The sequence below is a fragment of the Alosa pseudoharengus genome, unplaced genomic scaffold (assembly GCF_046254945.1).
Source record: "Alosa pseudoharengus isolate Yale_2024_CS ecotype anadromous, Long Island Sound unplaced genomic scaffold, YU_APseudo_1.1 YU_APseudo_1.1_scf_14, whole genome shotgun sequence".
Taxonomy (NCBI): domain Eukaryota; kingdom Metazoa; phylum Chordata; class Actinopteri; order Clupeiformes; family Clupeidae; genus Alosa; species Alosa pseudoharengus.
Genome location: NW_027468609.1, coordinates 20,201,577 through 20,218,300, shown reverse-complemented (window position 1 = coordinate 20,218,300; position 16,724 = coordinate 20,201,577). Strand labels below are relative to the sequence as shown.

The 16,724-nt window shown below is 44.0% G+C and overlaps 1 protein-coding gene across 1 annotated transcript in view; it reads left to right on the top strand.

Annotated features, from left to right (window-relative positions):
* LOC143123017 (protein unc-13 homolog B-like) overlaps positions 1-16,724 on the top strand; it is a 121,444-nt gene that overhangs the window by 81,514 nt on the left and 23,206 nt on the right. Inside the window, exons 11-25 of the mRNA XM_076284111.1 lie at positions 893-939; positions 1,326-1,404; positions 2,997-3,071; positions 3,572-3,791; positions 5,695-5,922; positions 6,278-6,419; positions 7,779-7,948; positions 10,990-11,105; positions 11,571-11,734; positions 12,844-12,994; positions 13,653-13,721; positions 14,201-14,290; positions 14,840-14,977; positions 15,553-15,680; positions 16,053-16,138. Of these exons, the coding sequence (XP_076140226.1) occupies positions 893-939; positions 1,326-1,404; positions 2,997-3,071; positions 3,572-3,791; positions 5,695-5,922; positions 6,278-6,419; positions 7,779-7,948; positions 10,990-11,105; positions 11,571-11,734; positions 12,844-12,994; positions 13,653-13,721; positions 14,201-14,290; positions 14,840-14,977; positions 15,553-15,680; positions 16,053-16,138 (1,903 nt within the window). The remainder of the gene's footprint in view (positions 1-892; positions 940-1,325; positions 1,405-2,996; positions 3,072-3,571; positions 3,792-5,694; positions 5,923-6,277; positions 6,420-7,778; positions 7,949-10,989; positions 11,106-11,570; positions 11,735-12,843; positions 12,995-13,652; positions 13,722-14,200; positions 14,291-14,839; positions 14,978-15,552; positions 15,681-16,052; positions 16,139-16,724) is intronic.

Here is a 16,724-nt window from a genome sequence, read left to right as displayed (position 1 = left end):
GATGAAACAGTTTACCTCAGAGGGTGAAACACCACAAACACATCACGGCTTGTTTACCCGCCTGTCCCGTTGTCCCGTTTTTTTTTTTTTGCTGTCTTTTGCAGTGATGGGGCTTGTTTGCCTCCCTCGCTGCAGGAAAACTTCTAAGTCCGTCTCTCTCTTCGTAAGATTCCCCTCACAAACTTTCTCTATCTAGACAGGGAGAAAAACGCTCTTCTGTGTTGAAGCGCACACTTTGACCAGCTATCAAATGTGACATGCTCCGACTGCACACCTGCAACCTCTGGCAGAGCCGAGGCTGACGGCATATCCAGGCTTCCCCAAGTGGCTGTCACTTGTCATGTTTTGCTCACATCAAAGTTCTGCCAGAAAAAGCACATGTTGATCAAAATTCTGACAGCTCTGTTTCTGGCCTTTTTCTTTCCCCCAAGAGGCACTAGTAGAAAAAGAAAGATGCTGCGTTTGCATATAACCTGTGGTTTGCCAGAGCTGTTTGATCACTAAAAGTGGAAACCAGAGTCAGAAGTATGTGAGCTGTACCTTTTCCATATAAGCTCTGTTTGAGAATAAAGGTGCTACGCTTGACACATTCTCCGAAACTTGATCATTCAAGATAACTTTTCTTGAAACAGATTATATCTTTCATCACCTTACTCTTCCCCATTCTCTTACTGCATGTGGTAGACATTATGCACCACTATGTGGTATGTCTAGTTCAATAGGGTTTTGTTTGTTTCTGTTTATGTGGAGTAAAGTGAAACTCAATCAATCATTCCCCTTTTTTCTATGTACTTAAGCATGCAGGTCAGTTTAATTTGGTGTGACGTTAAAGCAGTATATTGTATGTTTGCCACCAAGCCAAAAGTTTATTAATGATTAATGAACTATACAGGGCGATGAAAATGGAGACAACTCCAAGCAAGCCTGGGTCAAAGCAGGGTGAGTCCAAAAATATATTCTGGTTTAATCTGTAATCATAGAAAATATTTTACAATATTTTTTTTATTATAGTTCTATTTGTTAACAAAACAAAGGACTTCAGCTAACACGCATAATAATGGTAATAGAGGCTAAGCTACGATCATCAGAACATACCTCAACTATTTTATATAGACCTACAGTACTGAATAGAAGTCACTTGTTAAGTTGGGGATGACCATAAGCTGTGAATAAACTTTTAATAACAACTTTTAATCACTGTTAATCACTACTACTATACAAAATATATAGAAGTTACTCATATTGCTGTGCTTGTTTAGTCCATCCCTGTTTTTTTTATATCAGTGGGTGAGCATTTTTCTGATGTTCAGTGTGATTTCTCTCAGGGGTGGCAGTGGACTGTTTGGGATTGATAGCATGCCAGACCTGCGGAAGAAGAAGCACATCCCTCTGGTCAGCGATGTGGTGAGTGTTCACTCCTCCAGACTTGGTCATTCGTAACACTCTTCATTGAACATTGTAGATATGATCTGTGTTACTTTCCTCCCTATCTAAGTCATGGAGTTTGCCAGGTTTACATTTCACTGCTAGCTGTAGGCTATACTGTTATACTGTGCTGTATTTGACAAAGAAATCTCTTGAAACTTGAATCTTGAACTGCAAAAAGAATAATACTCTGACACTCTCTTGAATGCAACCTTTCACCCTGGTCAGGCTATGGTAAGTGTGTACTCAAAAAAACCCTGCCCTGGTCTCCCACTCTTCACTGGTTGTGGGAACGCAGTTCCGGCTCTATATTAAGTGACACAAAGAGTTTACAAGTAGCTGTTGTGTAATGCTGTTTGCAATAACAGTATTACACTAGCATTATACAAATACATGGAGTTATCAGAACAACCTAAGGTTCGGTTGAGCTCCGATTGAATCCATAGGCCATTTAAACAATATTGCTCCACCAAATATTTATATCTTGTACAATATTATGTTTTTGAGTTAGCATGATAGTTCATCTGTTCTGACATGTATTTGCAGTCTACTTGCAGGTTACTTAATATAAGAAAATATGGGACCATTATTTCTCCCCTCTCCATTCCAGATATTATTTCCCATTTGTTTTTTTCCAACTCTCCTGCACAGTAATGTTGAAGCTATACCACTAACATAGACACAGGACTAGATAATGTAACACACTTTGAGTTGTGTAACACCCCATGGCTTCTAGTCTTTAATACCTCAGCTGGTTCTCTCCCTCCTTAACCACTAACTACTATTACCCTAATAATAGTCCTATCCTAATAACTAGTATCCTATTATACTAACTATTCTGGAGAAGAGGCTAGCATAGGGGCTAGTGCTAACATTATTGTTTTCCTGGTTCGTTGTTCCTTTCCTTCCCTCTCAGGAAGGGTGATAACCCCGCCTCATTGGTCTGAGTTATTAACCCATTAACCCCTTCATTAAACATTCACTTGTGGGTTTGCATTGGGATGTGTGTCCAAGGCTGTGGGATAATGGGTTGTCAATGGGATGTTATTGATACATTATTGATTTTGAAAAAATATTTATTTCTATTAAGCTTTACATTAAGGTTCCATTAGCATGAAAATATTCATTAAAGACTACTTTTAGTTTTTTTACAGAACTCCAATTTACTCTGAGGTTTGTGTTGTAATGGATTTAATTTATCAAAACAAATGTGCTTTTAACACATCTCTATGTCCAGATAGGGTCAACACAATTTGTGTTGTTTTCTAACACATTTGTTTTAAGAATGTAGATATTTAAGATATCAGGTATAATTGATCAGTTACCCTAAACCATAAGCTTAACTATTTAACAATAGTTAAAGTTCACTTTTGTTCATGGTAATTAACTAAAGATAACTAAAGATATTAAGTAACCTTAATATAAAGTATTTATTCATTCATTTACTTACACATTTACCCACATGTAAAGACTCACATGGTGTTGGTGTTTAAAATGAAATGAAATTAATGAATGAATGAATCTGATGATGTTGCTGATGCGGTTGCCCTAACAACCTGTATGATGTGCAGTCCCTGGTGCAGGCCAGAAAGGCTGGGATTGCCTCGGCCATGGCCTCCCGCTCCTCCATCAAGGACGAGGAACTGGTGAGTGGTGGTGTCTGTTTGTGTGTGATACAAAACACCTTAGATCATTTAATCTTAGATTAAACCAAGGCTTAGATTGCATTTGAGGCTAATAACTACATCAGTGACATAACTTACTAGTTATGCCATTGATGTAGTTATTACTTATTAGATAGTACAAGTTGTTAACTAACAAATATTACTATATAAAAAGTTGCATAAATCTCATAATAGTCACTCACTCCCTGTCTACCATCCTGATGTCTGTCCCTGTCTGTTTCTCTCTCTCTCTCTCTCTCTCTCTCTCTCTCTCTCTCTCTCTCTCTCTCTGTCTCTCTCTCTCTCTCTCTCTCTCTCTCTCTCTCTCTCTTTCTTTCTCTTTCTGTCTCTCCCTCTCCTCTTTATGTGTATTTCTCTCTGTCCGTGTGTCTTCATATGTGTTTGGTGTTTGTTGTTGATGATATGTGTTTGGTTGTTGTTTGTTGTCGTCTCCCTCGGTCCCTCTCCGGTCCATCCCACAGAAGACCCATGTGTACAAGAAGACGCTGCAGGCTCTCATCTACCCTATCTCCTGCACCACGCCGCACAACTTTGAGGTGTGGACGGCCACCACGCCCACCTACTGCTACGAGTGCGAGGGCCTGCTCTGGGGCATCGCCCGGCAGGGCATGCGCTGCTCCGAGTGCGGCGTCAAGTGCCACGAGAAGTGCCAGGAGCTCCTCAACGCCGACTGCCTCCAGCGTGAGTCCCAGGGGAAGGAGGGGGGAGCAGAGGGGAGGGAGTGAAAAACAGTTTGGCAAAGGGGGACAGAGAGGGAGTTTGACGGAGAGAGAGAGACCATGAGGTATCGAGGGAGGAAGACAGACAGCAAAAGGAGAGAGGAGACCTAGGTGGAAAGAGAGAAAGATATAAAAATAGAGATAGAGACCATGATGGAGGGAGGGAGGGAGACTGGTAGGGAGGGAGAAAGACAGAGTTGGAGAGGGTGATGGCAAAAGGAGAGAGGAGGAGAGAGCCAGGGGGAAGACAGAGAGGTACTGTAGAGAAATATTGAGAAGTAAAGAGATAGACAGGAAGAGACAGTAAGGGAGAGAGGATGGGAATTTAAACATGTCAAGGTGGCTCAGAAGGTATTACTTCACATCAAGATCTAGGGCAGAACCAAAACTCTGTCAGCACTGTTCCTGAACAAAGCCCTCTACTGCACACGTATACAAGGCCAGGTGCAAGCTGAATGTAGGAAAATAAAATGATCCTGGAGTGATTAGGGGAAAAGGACTATTATGTACATTATAAACATTTACGTTTATGTTTATGTTTTTTTTTGCTTTTCTTCAAAGTGACTTACAATAATGAAATAAACATGACATTACCATAAAATGAATAGCTTTTTAGTAAAGTCATTTGGCCTAAACAAAACAAAATATTAATTAAGACTAAATAGAATGAAGAGATATGTATAGACGAGGGGGTATGGAGAGGAGGAAAAGAAAGCTGTTAAGGCAGGGAGAAACATCGTGGCTAGACAGCCAAGAGACATTGAGAGGGGTTAGAGGGATAGATGGTGGTTTCATAGCTCATTAATGGAGCACTTGTCCTTCATTTAAATGCTACCTCCAAGGGCTACGGGCCACACAGGACTGCCGTCCATCACAGGACTTCACCTTCATCTCGAAAAGGGGGAACCAACTTAGTGTGTCTCTCTCTGTCTCTCTGTCTGTGAATGTATGGGTCCCAGCAAGCAGCTAGATAATAACCGGCTCCGGTCCGAACCCAGACCAAATCTGGCCCATGTTTGGGTCTAGGATACTATCTGGGCACTGTCTTGGGCCCTGCTTTTGTCGGCAGAGCAGAATTATCCAAATGGAAATCTCCCACCAGCTTTGGCCGAGAATGACAGGTCCATTAGGCTGTGCATCAGAAATATGATTTAGAGGGAACCTTCGGAGAGAAGACGTCCAGTCTTTTTCTCTGTTTCCTCAAACCCAGAGACTATGGCTTTCTGTAATGAACCCACCTGTCATGTCTGTCAGAGTTTTGTTTACCGAGTTCGAGACGCTTCTTAATTACATTTGATATGGCCCGTCCAGCAGCGATGGTGATTTATATTTTATTCATGATGTTTGTGATTGATGTTACATTACATAATGTTTTCCCTTAACAATACGCTAACCTTCTCTGTCAGCTGTGTTTACCTCTCTCGCTAAATGCAGATAAATTAATGTAAAGGTTTTTTTATTTTTTAAATCTAATTTGGTTATCCATTTATTCTTCTTTTTTGCAGTTTACTTGGCTGCCCTTTCATTTTATGACTTTATGGTGTGAACGTTTTTGTATTAAAATATGACATTCAGTTTTTTTTGTCTGAGTGTGTAAACAGAAATAAGGTGAAGTAGCTGATGTAGTCATATATTTCTACTCACATGTTATTGTATGTTCTTTAAATATTTTTTGCAGCATTGACAAATGTCCTTTATTTGTACCATGTGAATAATGTGTAAACATCTGTGTGTGTGTGTGTGTGTGTGTGTGTGTGTGTGTGTGTGTGTGTGTGTGTGTGTGTGTGTGTGTGTGTGTGTGTGTGTGTGTGTGTGTGTGTGTGTGTGTGTGTGTGTGTGTGTGTGTGTGTGTGTGTGTCGAATAGGTGCTGCGGAGAAGAGTTCCAAGCACGGGGCCGAGGACCGCACCCAGAACATCATAATGGCCATGAAGGACCGCATGAAGATCCGAGAGAGGAACAAGCCGGAGATCTTCGACATGATCCGCGACGTCTTCGTGGTCAGCAAGTCCCTCCACGGGCAGCAGATGAAAAGCATCAAGCAGAGTGTGCTGGACGGGACCTCCAAGTGGTCGGCCAAGATCACCATAACAGGTACAGGCAACCAGTCAGCCCTGCACTGGTCAAACACTGTACCATCAGTTTACCCTTTATTTGTTTGTTTGTTTGTTGTTTGTTTGTTTGTTTCTTTCTTTCTTTCTTTCTTTCGTTCTTTCTTAAGAATTAAAATAGTATTGTGTATATTTTGTATGTAAAATGGTGTGTGTGTGTATATATATATATACTGTATATATTATTACTTTGGATATGCATTCTCACTCACCGCATACTTACATGATGTACTTGCATACTCCTACTGTACTGTACACACTCTCTTACATAAACATAAACAAACAGTGCACTTTATCATCAGGCTGATGTCCTGTGATGGTCTTTTTCTCCCCTGCAGTTGTGTGTGCCCAGGGACTGCAGGCCAAAGACAAGACGGGCTCCAGTGACCCCTATGTCACGGTGCAAGTGGGCAAGACCAAGAAGAGGACCAAGACCATCTATGGCAACCTCAACCCTGTCTGGGAAGAGAAGTACCACTTGTGAGTCCCCACCACCCACACACACATATTACAGAGAGTGCACCACCACACCTGAGAGGTTTTAGGGAGTTTATCCCACTTTTGTGTCCATAGGCATGGGTTACGTTACTCAATCTTGGTCAGCACTCTAAAATCTTTGATCATATTTTGAGGAGGGCATTCTGGGAGAATATTAGGGGGAAGAATGGTTGAGCTTATTTCTGTGGAAATTGAAGTGCTTATGAAGTTCTGATGGGAATGTGATCTGTGCATCTGCTCCAGGCCCTTGGAGGTGATGTAAATGACAGCTATTATGACTGAGGAAAATTACATTTCCACTTTTTTCCCTGGTGTCTGGGTCAGTAAGCAGAATAATTAACTTCACTTGCATCAGTATAATGTTGGTATGGAGTGCTCAAACACACACGTACAGATTTTACATATTCAAAATACTATACAGTACATACACTGACTCTTCGTCAGACATGGATAAAACATGGACAATGTTGAAGCAGAGCAGTTATAGCAGTTACTGAGCAAGAGCAGGGTGAAATGATCTCACCTGGCCAGCCAAGGACTCCAGTACAGATGTGGTCCTGATTTGGCCCTGATGTTTCTCTGACGCCGCCTTGAACATGTGGACTTATCCTAAGGCAGGAATCACACTGACCAGCGGCAAATTGGAGATTTACTTGTGTTTGTTCTGGTTCGGCAGCAGAACGATTTCTACCTCCGGCATTATGCTAGTAACAAAAAAGCTGATCTCAAGACTTGGTTCAACTTTCAGAATGTAACGTGAGGCTCCTCAATGTCAGTTAGTATCCAAGGAACATTTCAGACATTCTGACCGATCAAAGCTGTACATTTTTAAAGGGGCGAGACGTTTCTTTCCATTGTACACAAATGAGTACTTAACATCACTTAGCAACAAGATAGAACTTTGTTTGAATGAACTGCATTGCGTTATGGTTTGCGGTTAGCACTTCAGTATATACTGTAATCCTCACCTAACCCTAAAACCTTTATTCAGTCCTGAGTGCCCTGATTTGGCTCTGATCTGGGCCTGATTCGGCCCCAATGTGGCCCAGATCTGACAGGCCCACAAATACCCGCTGTTTCTCTGGCCTCCCCACAGTGAGTCTGCACACTTCTCAATTCTTTCCTTTTCTTGTGTTTTATTTTGGCTTAGAATAACGTTTCGACCTTGGTCTTCTTCAGATAAAGGTCGAAACGTTATTCTAAGACAAGTATGAGAACATAAAACACAAGAAAGGGAAGAATCGAAAAGTGTGTGGACTCCTTTTTTAAGTATTTCTTGACAGATTTTGACCAACACCTGGGTTGTGCAAAATGGCCTACTAAACTAAACGTTTCCCACAGTGAGTGCCACAACTCGTCGGACCGCATCAAGGTGCGTGTGTGGGACGAGGACGATGACATCAAGTCCCGTGTGAAGCAACGCCTGAAGAGGGAGTCGGATGACTTCCTGGGTCAGAGCATCATCGAAGTGCGCACCCTCAGTGGTGAGATGGACGTGTGGTACAACCTGGGTGAGTACTGACTTATGTTAGCTGTGTGCGTGCGTGCGTGCGTGCGCACATGTGCGTGCGCGCGTGCATGTTTTATCTGTGTCTCATTTTGTGCCTATGATATATCACTTTCAGATAGTTTTTAGTGATGTTTGTTTGTGCGTGTGTGTATTTATGTGTGTACTGTATGTGAGAAAGAGAGTTTGTGTGTGTGTGTGTGGTGTGTGTTTGTGGTGTTTCAGTCAGTTTGTGCATACTTATGTACTGACTTGTGTCCACTTGTCTGTAAGTGGACTCTTGTCCTACTCATTTGTGCCTTGAGCAATGTCTAGGCCTTTCCTCTGCTGTTTTTGTATTTTGGTGCGTGTGTATTTTTCTGTGTGTGTGTGTGTGTGTGTGTGTGTGTGTGTGTGTGTGTGTGTGTTTATATGAGTGTGTTTGTAAATAAGTATGTTTGTGTGTGTGTGGGGGGGTGGGACTGGATAGATGGTCTGTGTGTGTGTGTGTGTGCATGTGTGCATGTGTGTGTGTTTTTGGAGGGGGTGGGCCAGTTGTTCTTTGTCAGTACTCACTCTTAAGGGTTTTCCCTAAACCGAGAAAAAGCTGACATTTGTCCGAGACACGCAACTCGCAGCTCTCTGCTGCACAGTCCTGCACCCCACACTCTACAGTGGCCAGGGCTGCACGGTCTGTTTCCCCACCCCAGTCCTCACCATCCCCCAGGAACCACCGTCTTCATTTCCACCGCTTCAGCCCACACACACACACAGGCTAGGAATTAATAACTAATGAAGATTTCTTCCACTGAAACACACAGATATATTGGAAAAGATATTTCCACCCTTTCTTTTTCCTGCAAGAACCAATCTCTCTCTCACTCTCTCTCTCTCTCTCTCTCACACTCTCACTCTCTCTCTCGTGCTTTGCACAGCTCATGAGGCAGAAATTTCATTACGGCATAAGTGTCTTTTACTATTACATTTTCTTTTCTTTTTATTAAATCAGCATGTCCTCCAGTAACCTTGGCCGACGCCAAGTCGCCCGCCTCCCTCTCACCTCAACCCCATTTCTCAGCTTTTCTTAGTCAAAAGCCCCCTCCGTCACTTCGCCTTCTTTTCCCCTAGCTACATCAAAGAAGTCCCAGAAGGCCGCCTTCTGCCCCTGAGCACAGAGAGGGAGAGAAGAAAAAAAGAGAGGAAGTGGCACGCTTAGGGTTCTGGGGACATTTGAATGTAGGGAATATTACAAAGGGATGGTTTCTTACTCTGCTGAGAATAGCTTAGTAGGGTGAGTGCTAGCCAAGCCTGAAGTAGTCTACCCTCAGTTCCCTCCCAAAAAGAGAGATTTGACGTATCTCTAGCGGATCTGGATCTGTTTGACCATCTTCTAGAAACGGTCTCAACCCTCTCCATCAGCACCATCTCGTAGAAGTATGACCGCTTGTGAGTTCAATACTCTGCGACGGACAGGGACGTTGGGAAGTTCAAGCATTCTTTCTGGATGTTAGGCATGTTCCAGCATTCTTCCTGGAAAATGAGGTGTTTCATAATTAGTGTCCCTCCTCAAAGGCTCAAAAAACCTTTTCTAGACGATACAAATGTGGTGTGTTTTCTAATATACGTAGTTGTTTTGGAAATGTGGGGCGACGTGTGTGTATGTGTGTGTGTGTGGTGTGTGTGTGTGAGGTGGTTTCCTAATCTATTCTGCTCCAAATGTAAGATGTGCAGCATTGTTACAAATGTGGGACGCCTCCCCATCGATCCTGCTTTAAATGCAGGGTGCCTCCATAAGGTGCCCCTCGCTGTCTTTGCACAGCACTAAAGACTCCATTACCCACGTGCCCCGGGGTTTCAAATGCTCTTTTTCTCCTCGGCCAATTACCTTGCCGTGGAAAGTTCCAGGAGCCTCTCGGCGTTCTCTGAAGACAGAGGAGACTGTCTGCTCCTGTTCCCAGTCCCTGAAGCTCCCAAGGCTGGCAGTTGGCCCTCCCTAAATGCCCCCCTTCTCTTTATCCTCTTCATCGTCCTTCATTAGCATCAGTAAGATGTTCATGAGGAGTTGGGATGTCAGTCGCCTGGCTGCCGCCCTGAATTTATGAATGCAGGATTATTTTTTTTATTCTGTCCTCCTTTTATTTTCCAATGATGAAGATGGTAGATTGCACCAGTACCAATAGGTCACCATCACCACGGCACTTACACAGCCTCCCTGTAGTCCTCAAGAGAGTTAGAAACTAGCAATGAAGCTGCGTAATATCTTTCTCTCTCTCTCGCTCCCTCTTACTCTCTGTTAATCCCTATTCACCCCTCTCTCTCTCTCTCTCTCTCGCTCTCTCTCACTTCTCTCTCTTCCTCTGTCGTTGATTTTAATGTGATGTTATAACCTTTGTTGATTGGCATTTTAACATGGTTTGCAGTTTATTGGTGTAATCCTATAGGAAAGTTAAACAGTCATCTAATAATAGAGTGTTAAACCTCTCTCTCTCTCACTCTCTCTCTCTCACTCTCTCTCTCACTCACTCACTCACTCACTCACTCTCTCTCTCTCTCTCTCTCTCTCTCTCTCTCTTTCTATCCCCTCCCCCTAGACATGCCTTCTCTTCTTCTCTTGTGTGATTACTATGTAGCGGGAGTCGGAAATCGACTGCTCTGTTGACACGTACAAATTACCCTAATAATGTGGCTGTCAGGTGAAATAGCCACGCTGAGACAAACGTGCCGTCTTTAAAGGCTTTAAAGACCATGGCGCGTTTTTTTTTTAAAAGAGAAAGAACAAAAACAAAATACTTATAAGGAAAAATATACTCCACTGTTCAAAAGTTTGGGGTCACGTAGAAATGTTTTGTTTTCAAGGGAAATTTTTTTAATTTTGACATTTGAATACCACCAATCAAAAATACAGTGTACATACTGTTGGTGTTGTAAATGACCATTTTAACAGGAGATGTTAAATGCTGCATTTTTAATGCAATATCTACATAAATGTATGCTGGTGTGTGTGTGGTGTGTGTGTGTGTGTGTGTGTGTGTGCGTGTGTGTGTGTGTGTGTGTGTGTGTCCACAGAGAAAAGGACGGATAAGTCAGCCGTGTCAGGGGCCATAAGGCTTCAGATCAGTGTGGAGATCAAAGGAGAGGAGAAGGTGGCTCCATACCATGTCCAGTACACCTGTTTACATGAGGTGAGAGAAACCAACAACAACTTACCTAAAGCCCTTTGTTATCTTTCTCTTTCTTTTGCTCTCTTTCTTTCTTTCTTTCTCTCTCTCTCTCTCTCTTTTGCCTTCTCTCTGTCTCTCTCTCGCTCTCTCTGTCTCTCTTTCTTTCTCTGTCTCTTTCCCTCTCCTCCTCTCCTCTCTCTCTGTCTCTCTCCATCAGCTTCTTTTATTACCAAATCATTTCATATACTCATGCTATGGACATGTTTGTCTGCAAATGCAGAATCCTAACTGAAAACCTTACACAAGTGGTATGTCAGTTTGACAATGATACAGTAGCAACGATACAAGATTGATAATAATCCAAGTGCAAAAACAACCTTTTTTTATTTGTGAGTGATACTTCTGCCCCAGCAGCTTTGTCAACACTTACAAAAAGAGGTCAGGTGTAACCCCCCCCCCCCCCCACCCCCCCTCTCTCTGTTTTAGAATCTCTTCCATCACATGACGGACGTCCTGGGACAGGGTGTGGTAAAAATTCCAGAGGCCCGTGGCGACGACGCCTGGAAGGTTTACTTTGACGACGTGGCACAGGAGGTGGTGGACGAGTTCGCCATGCGCTACGGCATCGAGTCCATTTACCAGGCCATGACGTGAGTGTTGATGCAGAGTGTTGATGCCGACGTGAAACTAGTACAAGAGTCTCGCCACTCTCCTATCTGAACCGGGTTAGAACACCTGGTTCTAATGGGGCAAGGTGACGATGTCATGGCAACCAACCTTGAGGTGAAATCAGGAAACTTAACTCCCCTGTGTGTTTAGGTGAAGCAATCAATGTTGCTACTTAGCCTCTCCTTCTCATGACACAGACTAATTCTCACCCAGCACTTATGCTTTCACTACGCTGTGTGCTTCAATTCTCTTGCTCATCCACTCAAGTCAATAAATCCATACAGATAGTATACGTGTCCATGATATATGTTATATATATGCTTATGTCTCTATACGTCTCCCGCTAGTCTGGCATCTGGCGCTATATTTCAGTCATTGTCATTACAGCTAGGGAAGGGGTTAAAGAAAGCTGTTCCCATGGCAGCAGTTAGAGGCTAAAAGTGGAGCAGAGGCTGGGCAGAAGATGGCCGCCGGGAGCCATTTTGTAGCCGGCCGGCTGGCCTTGAGACGGATGGCCTCGGGAGTGAGGATGCTGTCACGGCACGCGTGTCAACCTGATACGGAGGTGCCCATTAGGCCGTGGCATCACTCACAGGAAAGCGTACTCGCGGCGCTCATAACTCAGTGCCAACGAGCCCATCGACACATCCATCCAATTACAGAGGGATGGCGCAGAGAAAGAGAGAGACAGAGCAGACAGAGAGAGAGAGAGACAGAGAGAAAGAGACAGACAGACAGAGAGAGACAGAGAGAGAGATCCCCTCCCCCCATTCCCCAACAGTATATGCTCCATGCTGCATGTCACGCATGTCAAAAACTCACATGTGGCCTGCATAGACTTTTCTTCATATAGGTCTATTAATAGTGTTTTATTTGGTTGCATTAAGGATTTGTAATGGTATGACAAATTCGCGAATTTGTTCTTGTTGCATTTAAAACCCCTTTTTTTCTGCCCCCCCATTTCTCTCCTCTCTCTCCTCATCTCCTCTCTCTCCTCTCTCTCCTCTCTCTCTCCTTATCTCCTCTCTCTCCTCTCTCTCCTCTCTCTCTCCTCATCTCCTCTCTCTCCTTCTCTCCTCTCTCTCTCTAGGCACTTTGCCTGTCTCTCCTCTAAGTACATGTGTCCAGGAGTTCCTGCCGTCATGAGCACCCTGCTGGCCAACATCAACGCCTTCTACGCCCACACCACCGCCTCCACCAACGTCTCGGCCAGCGACCGCTTCTCCGCCTCCAACTTTGGGGTACGGCGGCCATGTTGTTTCCTCTTTCATGCCTCACCCCCTCTCCCTTCCATTTCTTCTCACTCTCTGTAGTTGTTGCTATTCCGTAGAGGCTGCCATAAAAAAACAAAAATAAAAATCCTCTTTTTTTTCCTTCTCCCTTTCTGACTTGATCTGTCTCTGTTTGTCTGTTGTTCCTCTCTTGTCTTTCTGCCAGTCTCTGTGGCTTCACATGCTGTAGACTCATGTGAGGCTCTGAGGTTCTAAGGGGGCTTCGCCCTGATCCTCTGAGCTCTAGTGGGGGAAGCTGCTCTGGTGTCACACGGCTCAATGCTCTCTTCTGGGACACACTTAGGGGGATATCATGGCAGATTTGAGCCAGATGAAATAGCAGACAGTAGAAACGTTTGCTACACAAAAGAGAGCCATTGTTGTGGGCCTTCACACTGGAGGGTGCAGTCACTGTGGACAGTCTTGACTGATCTGGACACCACCATTAAATGCATTACATAAGAAGCAAGCACCAAGAGACTACAGGAGGAGACTCATAGGGAAACTCATAGGAGCAGTCTACAGTACTCTCACACTTCTAATCATTTTCTGATTTTCTTGGTGTGTGTGTGTGTGTATGTGTGTGTGTGTGTGTGTGTGTGTGTGTGTGTGTGTGTCACACCAACAGAAAGATCGGTTTGTGAAACTTCTGGACCAGTTGCACAACTCCCTGCGCATTGACCTCTCCACATACCGGGTATCTCTCACTCTATCTCTCACACACATACACAGACAAACAGACACATATACATACATACACACACACACACACACACACACACACACACACACACACACACACACACACACCTACATGCATGACCACACACACCACCCATACTGTACATTGTCTTGGTATTACACAGCAGGTTAGCTGGTTTAAAAATGAAATATAACAAATGTACTGTATGATGGTTCCTCTCACTTCATCTCACCGTCTTTCTGCTCTTGTCCTCCCCTCTCCCTCCCTGTCTCCTCTTCTTCTTCTTTTTATTCCCCTTCTTCTCCTCTCATGTCCTCACTGCTCATCTTTTCTTTTTTCTTCTGCTCTCTCTCCTCCCTTTTCAATTCCTCCTGCCACCTTTGATTATTGTCTCTCCTCCTCTCTCTCTCTCTCTCTCTCCTGTCCTGTCCTGTCCTGTCCACTCCTCTCCCTCCTCATGTCCTCTCCATCAGAATAATTTCCCAGCCAGCAGTAAGGACCGTCTGCAGGATCTCAAATCCACTGTGGACCTCCTGACCAGCATCACCTTCTTCAGGATGAAGGTGAGCGAAAAGCCTTCTCATCTTGTCATGCCTTTCAGAAGTCTTTACTACAGCCGTTAAGCTTCAAGTAATCACCTCAGATATACTTCATGGGCTGGATTAACATACATGGATTAAAAGAGTACAGTAGTCTAAGACAGAAACCTTTTTGTCTGGAAATCTCCATTGAAGTTCTCTTATCTCTGGAGTTCTCTAGTCCCAGACTAGGCTTAATCCCTTGTACAGGAAACCAACCCCTTATGTGTCTTCACCTAAGACAGAGACTTCTACCCAATCACATGCTTCCTACATGTATTTAATATCTAACTATCTTGCTTTCAGTTAGTTGGTTGGTGTCTGTGTATTCAGAGGGACTTGGCGTTTCCATCTTGCACAAATTAGCTTGAAGAGATATTCAAAATACCTTTTACTCCCTCATGTGTATTAAATGCCTAACTATTTTGCTATCAGCACTAGATTATATGTTGTTTATTGCCAGGACAAACAGGCTCTATCATGTTGTAGTAAGGCTTCGTAACCCCTTGCCCCCACCCTCGTTGCCCCCAACAGGTGCAAGAGCTGCAGAGCCCCCCCAGGGCCAGTCAGGTGGTGCGTGACTGTGTTCGGGCGTGTCTCAACTCCACTTATGAGTACATCTTCAACAACTGCCAGGAGCTCTACAGCCGCCAGTACCCCCCCAACGATATGGTGAGTGGAGCGCCCCTAGAGGCCTGGAGGAAGAACCAAGAACTAAGAATCTTAAACGACTCCTTAGAATGATGCGGAAAGTTCCATTAGCTAATGGGCCATCCAAACTTTCAGAGGTTCAATAATAATAACTGCTGCAAACAAATAATGACCACTGCCATTGACAGAAGTCTTTGGGCTTCTGATTGGCATCTTTCATATCATTCTGCAAGGGGTCTCTTCACTTTAACATAACAGAAATTAATTTCAACCTGAAGTTAGTAAGTAATGTGTTGTAACACCTGAAACTGTGCACTTCTGTATATGAAGCCATATATAGTCAACAAAATAATGTTAAAAAGAGATATTTTGGATGAATGTCTTTGGATGAATGCTAAGTAACTGTAAAATAAGCACGATAATGTATAGTTTGTGGTCATTCATGGAAACTAAGTTGAGCATTGTTTTCAAAGTTGGCAACTCATAAATGGCCTCCATGGATGCTGTAACATGTCTGTGTTCAGGTCCTGTGTTCTGAAGGAACAGGGCCCTAGAATCAAGAACCTAACATGTCTGTTTGTGTTCTGGTCTATCAGAACAAAGAGCTTCCACTGGAGGAACAGGGCCCGAGCATCAAGAACCTGGACTTCTGGCCCAAACTCATCACCCTCATCGTGTCCATCATCGAGGAGGACAAGAACTCGTACACACCTGTTCTCAACCAGTAAGTGCATGCCAGATGAAACAATACACAAATCTCTATCTCTCTCACATAATCTCTGCTTCTCTCTCTCTCTCTCTCTCTCTCTCACACACACACACACACACACACACACACACACACACACACACACACACACACACACACACACACACACATTTACCCTCTCTCTGTCACACACACACACATTCACACACACACACACACACATTTACTCTCTCTTTGTCACACACACACACTCACAGTATGTATCACACTGCTTGATGTGATCTCTGATGAGAAGCGTCTGTCTGAGGTCAGAGTGAGTAGCAGGTGTTCATTAGCAGGCAAGTACGCCGTCTGCCAGCCGTCTGACCGGATGTCTGTGTCCTGCAGGTTTCCGCAGGAGCTTAATGTGGGGAAGCTGTGCGCTGAGGTCATGTGGGTCCAGTTCTCCCAGGACATGAAGTACGCCATGGAGGGTAAGGCAGCAGAAACACACTACTGTAGAAAGTCTGTTGGCAAACTCGTGTGTGTGTGTGTGTGTGTGTGTGTGTGTGTGTGTGTGTGTGTGTGTGTGTGTGTGTGTGTGTGTGGTGTGTGTGTGGATGGTTGTGTGTAATGAGTGTGTACCTGTGTTCTTAACTCCAAGTGTCCAGATAATTCATACACCAGTCGGTGTCACCTGGTGTCATCTGCTGTCCTCCTACCTCCTCACCATCACTTGTTTCTCTCTCTTTCTCTCTCTCTCTGTCTCTCCTCTCTCACTCTCTCTCACACTTGCTCACTCTCTCTCTCTCACTCACACTCTCTCTCTCTCACACTCTCATTCTCACTCTGTGTATTTCTCCCTCAGTTATGGATAACATTGACCACTACCTTTGGGACAGGGGTAAGGCTGTAGTACTGTAATATACATACAGTAGGGAGTGCCTGTTACAGTAGATCCTCTGTGCGCTGGTGTTGTCTCATTTAATGTAGTGGGTTGCCTTATTTCATTATGGATATAGATGACCGTCAGTGAGGTTGCCGAGCTGGTTATTCTGCAGACGCAACAACAGACATAGA